Source organism: Ascaphus truei, chromosome 9 (assembly GCF_040206685.1).
Source record: "Ascaphus truei isolate aAscTru1 chromosome 9, aAscTru1.hap1, whole genome shotgun sequence".
NCBI lineage: Eukaryota > Metazoa > Chordata > Amphibia > Anura > Ascaphidae > Ascaphus > Ascaphus truei.
The window spans coordinates 18290128-18304367 of NC_134491.1; the positions used below are offsets into that span (position 1 = coordinate 18290128).

The 14240-nt window shown below is 44.8% G+C and overlaps 1 protein-coding gene across 7 annotated transcripts in view; it reads left to right on the forward strand.

Moving 5' to 3' along the window:
- Positions 1-14240, forward strand: part of PLEKHH1 (pleckstrin homology, MyTH4 and FERM domain containing H1) — a 106376-nt gene that overhangs the window by 44289 nt on the left and 47847 nt on the right. For 6 of the 7 annotated variants that reach the window (XM_075613505.1, XM_075613507.1, XM_075613506.1 and 3 more), the window contains 4 exons: positions 4767-4916; positions 7813-7896; positions 8701-8782; positions 11692-12674. In XM_075613505.1, the coding sequence (XP_075469620.1) occupies positions 4767-4916; positions 7813-7896; positions 8701-8782; positions 11692-12674 (1299 nt within the window). Of the gene's footprint in view, positions 1-4766; positions 4917-7812; positions 7897-8700; positions 8783-11691; positions 12675-14240 lie in introns of those variants that run through there. The other variant, XM_075613510.1, reaches the window with a different exon arrangement.

Below are 14240 nucleotides of genomic sequence, written 5' to 3' on the forward strand. Positions count from 1 at the left end.
GTCTCAGGCAGAGCCGCCGCGGGTCCGCAGCTCTGCCTGTCTGTGAGAGGGGGGGGGGGGGAGGAGAGACTCAGGCAGAGCCGCCGCGGGTCCGCAGCTCTGCCTGTTTGTGAGGGGGGGGGGAGGAGAGTCTCAGGCAGAGCCGCCGCGGGTCCGCAGCTCTGCCTGTCTGTGAGGGGGGGGGGTGTGTGAGGGGAGGAGGAGAGTCTCAGGCAGAGCTGCCGCGGGTCCGCAGCTCTGCCTGCCTTTGAGGGGGGGGGAAGTCAGGAGAGAGGGGGCAGGACACAGAAAGAGAGACACACATACAGTGACAGACACACACACATACATATATACACACACACACACACACACACACTGACTGACACACATACACACACACACTGACTGACACACATACACACACACTGACTGACACACATGCACACACACTGACACATACACACACTGACTGACACACACACACACACACACTGACTGACACATACACACACACACTGACTGTGAATAGGTTAGGGGGATGTGTGAGGTGCAGGGGGGCTGCGCATACGTCACACGGTCACACGCACGCACATGGTCACACACACACGCACATGGTCACGCACACACGCACACACACACAGTCAGTCGCGCACACAGTCAGTCACGCACACAGTCTGTCGCGCACACAGTCAGTCGCGCACGCAGGCACACAGTCAGTCGCGCACACAGTCAGTCGCGCACACAGTCAGTCGCGCACAGTCAGTCGCGCACACAGTCAGTCGCGCACACAGTCAGTCGCGCACACAGTCAGTCGCGCACACAGTCAGTCGCGCGCACACGCACTGTCACGTGCACCATGCACTGTCACACGCACACGCACTGTCACGCGCACACGCACTGTCACGCGCATAGTCACACACAGTCACACAGTCACACACAGTCACACGCACAGTCACACAGTCACACGCACACACACACAGTCACACGCACACACACACAGTCACACGCACACACACACAGTCACGCACACACACACACACGAGGAATTCATGCTTAGTGCAAATACAAGGGATGTGAACGCATGTTCTAAGTCAAATTTATTTGCGTTTTGTCAATGAAATTGTATTTTGATTTTTAATTAAAACATCACCAATAAAATACAATTTCAGTGACAAAAGTCAAAGAAGTTTCACTTACTATGCGCGTGCACAGCACACACAGGTTTTTTTTTCTCTCCTTTCCTAACCCCTGTTTTAGCCACAGAATCCTTTGTTAATCAGTATTGCTGACCTGAGGAAGAGAGAACTCTCGAAAGCTTGTCCTATGATATCACGTGTTAGTCCAAAAAAAAAGGTATCACCTAATTCTGAACTACTCCTTTACTCTACTGTATGTATGTATGTATGTATGTATGTATGTATGTATGTATGTGTGTATATATATATTCTTGGATAATTATGCAGCCAGTAGTAGTACAACACCTGCACATTTTTTCCCCATTGTTTTATCTGAGTGCTGCTCAATTTTGACAACTGTAATTAAACAGCAGTGACCTCATGCTGCCACTTATTTAATTAATATTGTTTCTGTTCATGAATTAAATAGAAATAGCCGTTTTAGTCCAGTGGCGATAAGTGAGTACAACACCCCTAATTGCTAATCCTTTGCTCTATTTAGTCAATCTTGGCCTTTCTCGTGGTTCTTGCATTTCTCAAAGAGGCCAAACCAGAAGCATTGGTGATAAATCTTCTAGTCTCATAAATGACATCACAAATCCAACATGGCTGCCTCTTGGCGCCAGTGAAGGGTGTAGCCTGTCTTCAAAGTCAGCCCGCTCTTGGTGTCTAATCTCTTTATTACTTCCAAAAACATGCCCTGCAGAAACATCTCTTCCTGCTCGTACTTGTTAATGATTTTGTGGCCAACGATTGGGGAACAGATTTGGTTCCTGAGGGAGCTCAGGGGGAAGTGGGAGAGAGAAGAGTTATTCGAACAACGATAGGAGGGGCGATGTAGTATCAATCCCGGGTACAATAGGGCTTGTTTGTTAAAGGCTGATCGCTGCTGGTATACATTCCATTTGTCAATATGTAATCCTGAAAGTCTCCAGTGATGGGTAACTTTAAATGAGAAGAGTGTCTTAAGTTTCCTGTATATAACAATGGCCAACCACAAATTCAGGGTAAATACACATTAACATAAGCGTTGACTGTGGGTAGTTGTCCCGTGGAAACTTGAAGTAGAGTGGTATCACTCGGAAGGGATAAAAATATCACACTTGTGAAATGAAGTGGTAAGCTTCACTCATCTTTACTAAAAATGTTAAGGGGTTCAGTCCCTCGGAAGAGCAAAGTGTACTGATATCTGTGACATTTAAGGGCTTACATCTGGATGTTTGCTCAAATCTGACACCTGTAAGTATTTAGTTTGTAAACATGCTGAACTGAGACTTGGGAGGGGTTTCATTTAACAAGAGTTTGCACAGGCAGAGACACCCTCTACTCCTCCCCTTATCTATATTGGCTTTCTGATAAAGACAGGGTAAGATAAGAGTCAAGAAAAGACTCCGGCATTCAGCCCCCAAGAAATTCCATTTGTGTATTACATTAGAAAAAAAGTATGCTATTTGCATGGTACGATTTCTTTAGTAATGCCAAGATGTTCCTTTTTTGTACAATTTTTTTTCTGACTGGCTATGTGGGATTGCACCTTGTATCTGTTTGCATTGTGGTAGCTTCATAATTACTTTGCAAACACATAACAATTTGGCTGTGGCTTTGTCTTATCACCAAAACACATTCTATAAAGACTGTAACAAATCTGCAAAGCATTTGTTTCCAATGGACATGTTGAACATTTTAAAGATTATTTTTTTAAAGTTCTTAGTCAACATGCCACTGTCTTTAGTTCACTTTTATAGTAGGAGAGACTACCCCTCTAACTGGCAGCCCCCCATACCCATGCTTTTTATTACCATGATAGAAACTGGGGTGATCCCTGAGATTACCGGTTCAAGTTGCGCTGGTAGTTTCTGTTTTTTAAATCCCCCGTATCATACGGGGTAATAAGAAGCCACAACGGATGATTTCCTCTTACCTCTCCCATCGTACTTTCAGTGTCTTGTTCGCTAACACCTTGTCCTTTTCTGTTGATCCCCAGGTGTCTGTCCTGGGACCTCTTCTCTTTACACACTCTCTCTAGGTGACCTTCTCACATCCATGTGGGTTTAAATATCACCTCTATGCTGACGACACACACATTTACCTTTCAACCCCTGACCTTACACCTGCTGTACAGACAAAAGTCTCTGAATGTGTCTCTGGAATATCCTCCTGGATGGCCCTCCGCCGACTCAAACTTAACACGTCCAAAACGGAGCTCCTCATCCTTCCTCCCAAGCCTGGTCCCACTGCCTTACAGGGCCAGCTTGAAGTTCTGTGGAGCTCGGTGCAGGGGCTCTCGTGTGGAGCCTCTTACCTGGTCTGGCGTGGCATGCCCTTAAACATCATGGCGTCATGGCAATGTGACACCATGACGCCGCGTTGTCATGGCAATGAGATGCCGTTTTGCGGCGCCATGAAGACGGGACGCTATAGGAGGAGATGCCGGGAGATAGTGCCAGACCACGTAAGAGATACTTAAAGAGGACCCACGCTCTGCGACGACCATCAGTTTAATTGTTGTGGGGAAGAGCGCGGGGCCTCTGGAAGCGCGGGGCTCAGTGCAGTGGCAGTGACGGCACTGCCATCAAGCCGGCCCTGATTCATACACCGAGTATCACAAGCACGCTGCCTAGGGGCCACATTTGACTCCTCCCTCACATTCTCCTCTCATATTTACAATGTAGCTGAAACCTGTCGTTTTTCGCTCCGTAACATTGTAAAGATACACACTTTCATCTGTCGCTCTACTGCTAAAACTATAACGCGTGCCCTCATTCTCTCCAGTCTCAACTATTAGAACCTGCTAATGTCCGGCCTTCCTGCCTCTCACCTATCTCCCCTACAATCTATCCTAAACGCTGCTGCTAGAATCACTCTACTCTTTCCTAAATCTGTCTCAGCGCCTCCCCTCCTGAAATCCCTCTCCTGGCTTCCAATCAAATCCTGTATTACTTACATCATTCTCCTCCTCACGTTTAAGGCTATATATACACTCTTCTGCCCCTCCTTACATCTCAGCCCTAATTTCTCACTATACACCCTCCCGACTCTTGCGTTCTGCTCAAGGATGTCTTCTGTCTACCCCCTTTTGTATCTAAAGCCCTCTCCCGCCTTAAACCTTTCTCACTGACTGCCCCACACCTCTGGAATTCCCTTACCCCCAATATCCAACTAGCACCCTCTCTATCCACCCTTAAGACCCATCTTAAAACACACATGCTTAATGAAGCATACGAGTAGCTCCGTGGCTAATACTATAAATCCCATACATCGACATTGGGCCCCTGCAGACGCACTTACCAGAACATCCTCCTTCTGCCTCTGTACGTTCTTACTACTTACCACTTAGATTGTAAGCTCTTCGGGGGCTGGGATCCCTTTTCCCTAATGTTACTTTTGTGCCTGAAGCGCTTATTCCCATTATGTGTGACATTATTATGTCCCGTGTATTACTGCTGGGAAGCGCTATATACATGGATGGCTATATAAAGATATACAGACATTATGGCTTGCACAGGCACTTGCAGCCGGAGACCCCCAGTATCCCATCCTGCCAAATCGTGTATATGTTTTTGCCCGCTAGATAGGAAAGCCGTGTCACCGCTACGAATTGTGTTACAGGTCAGAGTCATGGAGGAGAAACTGAAACTCGCTGATGTAAAGACGGGGGAATCGGAGAACACTTTCTATAAGAGATACCAAGAACTGACCAGCATTGTCCAGGAGAAAGAGGACGTCATTCAGAGGCTGGAGTCTTTGCTGGAGAAACAGGTATTACATCGTCCATACAATGAGCTGGATTGCACGGCCCACCGTTTGCCTTGGTCTTAGGAAAGGGGTGGGCAACTCCAGTCCTCAAGGGCCACCAACAGGTCAGGTTTTCAGGATATCCCTGCTTCAGCACAGGTGGCACACTGATTTTAGCCACCTGTGCTGAAGCAGGGACACCCTGAAAACCTGACCTGTTTGTTGTCCTTGAGGACTGGAGTTGCCCACCCCTGGCCTTAGAATGAGAATTCAGTCCCTACCCAGAATCCTTTTCTGGAGCTACACCGCTGTATGACATGCAGATACACACATGGGTATTCTGCCTTTGTTCCCTGTAATATATTTCTGCGCTGCACAATTGGGGCAACACCCCTGCAAAAGAATGTCACATGCTTGCGTGCTGGTTGTAGGAATCTGTAGGCACCACACGGCCTACGTTTACTAAGCAGTGCTAAACGGCAAGTCACCGTATGGCTCAGTCACATGAATGGGCTGTAAGGTGCCTTATGACAGCATTGCTTAGTAAACATGGCCCAGATTCACTTAGCCGCGATGCAGCGTATAACAACACGGTCCGACGGTAACTGCCATTCGGGGGTCGGGTCCCAGCATCACTGCTCTGTGAATCCTGCTGTGTGTGAAGGTAACATCAATTTATCTAGGGCAGGCGTGCGCACACTTTTCCCCGTGGGCACCCCTGCCTGCTCTCCTCAGCGCCTCGCGCCCCCCCCCTACTCGACCTTGGCGTCAAATGATGCGCGGGGTCATGTGACGTCACGTGACCCCGCGGCATCATTTGACGCTGGGTTATGAGGACAACGCGTCGCTGGAAGGGAAGGCAAGTGTATTATAGAGGCCTCACGCTGTCCCCCGGCATTTAATTTAAATGCCTGGGGGGAGAGCGCGGGACCTCTATAAGTGCCGCGCACCCTCCCACCCCCCAGTTTGCGCACCGCTGATTTAGGGTACTTTGTTCTTATATTGTCCCTATATGGCTGTGACCCGGGACTTTTTCAACTCGCATACTATAACGGAAAGAACCTGTATCCAGGTCTAAGGCAGCAAAATGTCTCTATTATGTACAAAAGGTTGTTTTCTGGCCAGCTAAATTGGACTGCACGTTTAAATATTCAGCCTGCTTGTTAGACAGCTGCCATACGGCTGGGATAAGGTATTCCAGAGCTAGCAACAAACTGTGTATAATAGTCGTTTCATCCTTTTTGACTTCTCCGCTTAGCTGCTTGAAGTTGCTACAGGTGAAAGCAGGGGGTAGCTAACTCCAGTTCTCAAGGGCCACCAACAGGTCAGGTTTTCAGGCTATCCCTGATTCAGCACAGGTGGCTCAATCAGTCCCTGCTTCAGCACAGGTGGCTCAATCTGTGGCTCAGTCAAAGACTGAGCCACTGATTGAGCCATCTGTGCTGAGGCAGGGCTATCCTGAAAACCTGACCTGTTGGTGGCCTTGAGGACTGCTGTTGGCCTCACCTGCTCTAGGGGTTAATCTGTGGCAGATGTTAAAAAAAAAAAACCTTGAAGTAACCATGGGACAGTACGTCAGGACACGTTTATTTTCTATTTATTTCCTTTAGACATAATCTGGAAAAATGTTATACTCTTAATAATTGTAACTTCTCCTGGATGCATTGACCTAAAGATACTTCCCCCATCCCCCATCCCTCATCCCCCTTCCCCCATCCCCCTTCCCCCATCGCCCTTCCCCCATCCCCCTTCCCCCTTCCCTCCCCATTATGACCTTTTTGAAGGTGAGCTTCCGTGGTAGAACAGATTTAACAACATTTTTTTTTACATTCTTATTTTCTCCTAGTATTATTTTCCGTTTTGGGCTCATTTGATTTAGGAATAAAACACACAGTTTAAAGTGTAGTTGGGCAGGGGAAAAACTAGAGGTGTGAAAAAAAGACACGATATTGTACAGTATTATGAAGAAATCTTTAGCAAAAATAAAAACAATGGCATTGCCTTTTTAAAGCAGCAGTTCAAGCAATATCATACATGTGTGTTTTTTTTTTAATAAACCAGTTCTGTACTATGAGAAAATACTTGTAGCATTTTTTTTAAACACTGAATTACATTTTTAATTTATTATAATGTAACAAGCATTTTTTGTTTCTACAGCAACCATTTACAACGTCACATCCCCTTCCTCAACAGACTCTGGCACACCCCTTTTTGAGCCCTGCCCTCTCTCTAGCAGTGCACCAATTGTATTTAGTGACTGCCTGGTCACATGATCTTCCCCACAGAACTTTGCATCTTTGGTCCTCTTCTGCTTGCACTGACAGCCATTTAGTGAACCGCTGAGCCGAATCTTCACCGGCAACTCCGCTAATTATCATTGTGTGGATTGTATTGATGCACATATTAAAGGGGGAAAAATAAAAATTTTAAAAAAAATGGCAGCTTGGACTGCTGCTTTTAAGCAGCAACCTCCCCCCCAACCCCCATTTTTAATATATAGTAATATGTTTTAACAGGATTTGAACTGGGGGTTCCCCCGGAACTGAATAGTGTTCTTTTCAGCTCCAACGACCTCTGGTTCCTGAGATACTTACTGTGTTATTTGTCTTTGTTCCTCCTTGAAATTCAAAGATTGCCACCACGTTCATATAGTAAGAAGTTGCAATGTCACCTCCACCGCCTCCCCTCCCTCCCGATGACCTTGGGGCTTCCTATTGGCTCATAGTACAGCAGTCAATTTGGCAGCCATTTTGATTTCTCAAATGGCACCATAAACACTGGTAACTAAAAAGGTCTGTATCTCGGGAAACATGGGGTCGCCAGAGCTAAAAATAGGGAAGTTCAGTCCCGGAGGAGGCCCCCATGCATACAGGAATACATACTTTACATTTAACATTGCCTTTTTCTCTCTTTACTGCAGATGAATCTTAGGTCTCAGGAAGCTAAAGTCATTGAGGAGAAAGCTGCAAAAATCAAGGAATGGGTAACAATAAAATTAAGGGAGGTATGTCTAATATCTGCTGATTGTAATATAGTATTTAGTACCATGTCATTCCTATGTTAACAGTTGATATATATATCATTATCACACTCACACACACATAAATGTATATTTGCCTGTTCCTATAGACCAGGGGTCCCCAACCTTTCTAACACTGCAAACCCCGAATTAATACACTTTATTGATGACATCAGATGGTTGCTCACAAAACTGTGTGACCGATCCCAGGCAGTATTGTGTCCTGAGGTCGTGGGGGGAACACACGCTTAGCCCCAAACTGCCCCTCAGTGTGTGCAGACAGCATGGGGGAGTAGAGCTGACACTCACAGTGGGAGCTTTCAAAGTCACGCCCCACAATGCCTTGTCGCTGTGGTTGCAATGCATTGTGGGGAATGAGTTTGGAAGCTCCTGCTGTAAGTGACAGCTATGCCCGCCATGCTAAGGTGCCGTTTGGGGCCTTACTAAGTGTGCGCAGTCCCCACATGGGTTCAGGGATCCAAGGCAAACCCCTTGGAAACCCCTCACATGTCCTCTGTTGGGAATCACTGCTGTAGACAATTCCTATAGCAAAACCTGCATTCCATAAACATCCCATCATTTAGAGCAATGTAGTGTTCACAATGTATCATACATACCTACTGTACAAATCGTTCTGAAGAATGTCTTTTAATATACACGTTATATAGTGTGTCTGCACCTTGCATGCTTCTTATTTATACAGGTTTTGCTTCTAATTATGCAGCTTGTGTGACTTCGGTCCTCCTGTATTCTATTCATGCTAAAGATGGTTTTAATTCTGTGCCATAGCTGGAGATAGAGAATTATCATCTAAAAGTCTTCAATCAGAGACAGCTGGAACAGATGCAAGTGCTTGAAGATGCCCTGCAGGGTAAATATTTTAGGGGCTTGTATGGCCATTCCAATACAATCTCCAGACTACCTCTTTCTGTAGGTTAATTTACTATTGAAGTTTGATAAAAGTAGTCTGTAGTGTTCGGGTTTTTCACTACTTGCACATGGCACATTCTTTAGAATTACATTGTGAAGATATATCATGATAAGTCACTGGGATTTATGAATCAAGCTCTGAAAAATGCTGGGTTTTTAAAAAAATATAATGGGAACCAGAAACTTCCCCCAAATCACTAACTGGCAAATTTGGAGTTGAAAACATTGACCTCAGGACATGAGACATAAACGTACCTCTCTTTGCAACAGTTGTGCTCCAAAAAAAAAAAAAAAACCCTGACCTATTCAAAATGCTGTGAAGCCATCTTCCCCTTGCTGGAGAAGATGTTAGCTACCTTCATTTGAAAGACGTCTTCATGGTATATTGTATAGGAACCCCAGTGTATGCATACTGTATTTAGAACATGGTATTTCCATCTGAGCCTATAACATACAGGACTCGCAGCCAACAATTGACTATAGAAAAAATAAGCTATGTCTATGCTTCTTAGTTGTCGCACCTTCTGCTTTTGGTCTACTTTAGAATAATTGGAATTGGTAATATAGTTCATCATCTGTTTGTTGCGGGCTGAAGTTAAGTGCTGCAACTCACCGATGGCCCTTTAACGATGGAGGGTGGGTCAGGAATGCTTTCATTTTGACACTCAAACAAACACTTGTCTTTAGAGTTTAATTGAGCATACCAGATCCGCCCTTAAAAATACCCACAATAGTTATGTTATTTTGCCATCTCGAATTTTCAGAAGGAATTGCTCGATTTGTAAGTTTATCATTATTTGGAATGATTTATAAGGTGCCAGCATATCACACAGTATACAAAGACAATAATACAATCAGTTTATACTGTGTGTTGTTTCTATATGTATCCTATCAACCCTCTTAGAGAGCAATGCGTTGCATGCTCCTCTGGCAGGAGAGCGGTTTGAAAGGGTGCAGACAACCTTTAAAGCCTCAGGGTTTGGATATTTAGCAGTAAATGTTAAAGTAAGAGAGTGCAGATGAGTCTGGGCAAGAACATAGCATGAAAACCTGGAAAATCTAACCCTAACAATGTCCTGCGAAGCTGCAATTCTGCATGCCTGAATAAATCCCACCCTTCGATCTATTCCTCTCTCACCGGACAACGTTTTAACGTACCATCCAGATTACAGCACACATGGACGCTTTGTCTGCAGTTTTGTTTTATTTGATCCAAGCTAGCTCAATGTGTTAAAGGAAACAATTGAATCTGTAATAACAGAGTGGAATGAATGGTTGATCATACGTGACAGGACAGATTCCATCTGCAGAAGTTAGACCATCCGGGAGCTGTGGCCAGTGATACTTTCACGTCGATATGGAATATAAGGGGTATCAAGGTTTGTAAAAGGGCATTGTGGCATAAGGTTGCTACTAGGAGGTCTATTCTTAGAGGTCAACAGGTTTTGCTTAGTGACTCTTCTCAACTCTTCAGGTACGAATAATGTACCGTGTCCAGTATTAACACCTTCTTTGACCCAAAAGTATTTCTCTCTTGCAATGAATTTGCCCATTACATCTTCCATACAGTTAACGTTTAGAAGGCATTCTTGGTAACAGCTTGACCTTACCAGAGATAGCAGATCAGGTAAATGCCGATGTTAATGGCTATCACACTTAAGTGAATAGAGCTTTATAGGGTCAGTACAACCTGAGGTCCTTATGGTCCAATGTGGACCTGAAACGTTGTACTCCACAGTTCCCCAAAAATTTGAACTTGATTTAAAAAAAATTCTAAGTAGGGAAATCTTGTTTTTCCGACTCTATTTACCTATTGTGTTGGCCACACATACAGGATGTTTTCTCAGAATCAGAATTTTGGTCCCTTGCTTTTTCGCCATTATTAGTGAAACAGATAAACATAAGTAGCTGATATGCTTGAATCCAGTGTTCCCGACAAGAAGTGATTCGTATACACTTTTCACAAGATGTCAATACTGTAGGTAAAGATGGTTACTATAAGGGTGATTTCAATATTTGTGAGAGAGAAACTGAGCAGTTCTAAAAAAAAAAAAAACAACAATTGACCTACTAGTGCAAGGGTGGCCAACTCCAGTACTCAAGGCCACCAACTGGTCAGGTTTTAGATATCCCTGATTCAGCACAGGGTGCCTCAGTCAAAATGAGAGCCCTAATACATGGCATGTTGGTAACACTTGAGAACTGGAGATGGTGCCCCCTGAGTTAGTGGCTAAGGTGGGATCAGTGACACTTTGTGAAACCAGCAATCCCTGTAGAAATCGTTAGCAGTCAGATCCAGTGGGTCCTTCAGCAAAAGATCACAGCGCTGTCACAAATCCTGTTTGGAGGAATAATGCTTTCAAAATGAAATCTGCAAAGCATTTAAAATGCTCTAAATTAGACAGAGCGCTTAAAGATACTCGTATAGCAGGCTCTACATGTATTTCCACATGGTTACAATACCTAAGAGGGACTACATCTTTTATAAAACAGATTATAACCATTACTCATAGTGCCTAAAACAAAGGATTGAACTATATTTAGCCTCTGATACATTGTTTTTGCATGATTTACTGTATGTGAAACCCCATGGGGAATCCATAATCTGATTCAAGATGGATACACAAATATTGCAGTGTTGTCCAAATTGGCTACTTGTTGAGAGGACTAACGATCTCATATCATGTGTGTGATCTGGCTTTAGATTTTGTGTTCGGATAAGTTAAAGTAGATGTGTATTTTATTTAATACGCTCCAATTTGTTTTCAGATTATTGGACAGGATTAAAGAAAGCAAAATTATCATCATGTCCATTTATTCCAAATAATGGATCTTAAATATTTTTTTCAGGAGTTAGGAAAGCACCCTCAGTGGAGACAGCCCAGAGCTGTACTGCATTTCCAGCAGCGACATCAATGTCAATATGCCATAACATTGACCATAATCTCGAAGACCTTGGATGTTGTATGAAAGACATAAGGCATGAAGTCACAAACCATGAGCACCAAGGGACAGTTAAGATTATGGAAGATGATGTGCCTGTTATTGAGAACCTAACAAAAGCTCCTTCTGCTCAGAGTCCATCAAGGTCCACAGCTGAGACTGCAGCTGGAGATAGGACTTCTTCTGTGAATTCAGAGAACAATTCAGAGTCGTTCTCATTAAACCCATTGGTAGCAACAACTATGAGAGTGATAAAGGAAGCCCTTGCTCATGCCTCATCTGAGAACACGTGTAACTCTAGCTCTTCCAGTTGCACAAACCATATGACAGACTTTGTCAACTCTTCAGATGATCTTAACAGTAAATTCCGTTCACATAGACTTGACTCATCCTCTTCTTCAGGGGCTTTGAATGCACCTAACCTAGTCTTGACTCCTTCCTTGATCACAAAGTATTCATCCAACACAATGCCATTGACCTCAACATCTTCCGTACAGTTACGTTTTCCAGTGAGGGAAGGCAGTTTAGGAAACAGCATGACCTTACCAAAGGTCAGAACACCGTCTACACCCAGAGACAGCATTCAGTTGGCCAAAAAGCATTACAGCCAACCCCAGCCTGGAGCTGATCAGTTGCCACACATTGTCAACATCGATATCTGCTCTTTCAAACCCATCGTCTTGCCACAGCAGGTTGTACAAGTTGAGGAAACTGATATTGACGATGTGCCTGAGAAGATGGAGATGGAGGAATCACAAAGTGATCCTGTGGAAGATGGCATGAATCAGACAACTGAGTGTCCATTGGAAGACCTATGGAAGACTGAAGAAAATACAATGGAACCAGGAAGTAAACCTCCAACTCCACCACTTCATAGGTTTCCATCATGGGTAAGACACCTTTCTGATCATTTTAATGCACAACTTTAAGCACACATGCAGACTCCTTATTACTATGCCACAAGACAAATTCCAGAAGACGCCGTGCGTGAATGGGCTGTAAGGTATCTTCCGGTGATGGAAGGTGTCTAATGGCATAGCACCACTTAATGAATGTGGGTATCTGCGTCAGGGGAGTCAGACATAGTTCATTTTTGTAAGCATGCATTTTATCCCTCTTTGCTGCAAGAGCCATTGCTGGTCCTCTGTCATTTATAGATTTTGACACCTAATGCCATCACTTTATGCTTTTTAACCTCCTCTGCACAAATAAACAGACACACACACACCGATACACAGATACACACACACACACCGATTCACAGACACACACACCGATACGCAGACACACACACACCGATACGCAGACATACACACCCCGATTCGCAGACGCACACACCCCGATTCACAGACAGGCACACACCCCGATTCGCAGACAGGCACACACCCCGATTCGCAGACAGGCACACACCCCGATTCGCAGACAGGCACACACCCCGATTCGCAGACAGGCACACCCCGATTCGCAGACAGGCACACCCCGATTCGCAGACAGGCACACCCCGATTCGCAGACAGACACACCCCGATACAAATGCAGACACACCCGGATACAAATGCAGACACACCCCGATACAAATGCAGACACACCCCGATACAAATGCAGACACACCCCGATACAAATGCAGACACACTGATACACGTAACAATATGTATACATACAAGTAATCAATAGCATCTTGGGGGGGGGGGTTAAGTGTACATATCCAACAAAACACATTGATGCAATGCTGATTTTGAGTTGTGCAAGAACTTTGCCTTAAGTCAGTCTGCTGCTGATCTCTTGGGCACAGAGATTAATGCCACCCAAGACCTGGCAGTTTTTATCTGACTGCCTTATGTCTGCTGCTGATCTCTTGGGCACAGAGATTAATGCCACCTGTCACGTATGACCCCTTGCTAGCACACGACCTGCATACGGGACAAGGGTTAATACCGACGCTCGCAAGCGCACCCACTCTTCACCTCCGCAAAGGTCCGTCAAATGGACAGTATCCCCTCTTACAGGATCCAGGATCAATACACAACCCGCAAGCTGCCCCACTCTTCACCTCCTCAAGGGTCCCTCAAATGAGTTGTATCTCTCCTCAAGCCATCCCAATATACCACCGCCACGAACAGCACACAAGTGAGCACGTGACTTTAGATATGCAACCAGGGTTAATACACAAAGGCTTCTCTAGCAACCCCCCCTTTCTTCTCTGCAAGGAACCAGCGAGTTAGTCTTAACCCCTACTCAATTGCACATCATACCTATCCACTGCCACCACCTGAGGTTATGCAGATATGATAAAGATCTTAGACTAAAATATCCGCCAGGGCCTCAGGTCCCTGTTTATTATAGGAAAAACTATGCACTTTAACACAAAATCAGTTGTAGTAACATGTGCCTGAATTTAGCAAGTTATTCTCTCCAGCGTGCACAAAGTTCATTCAGAGCCCAAAGCATTACTTATTA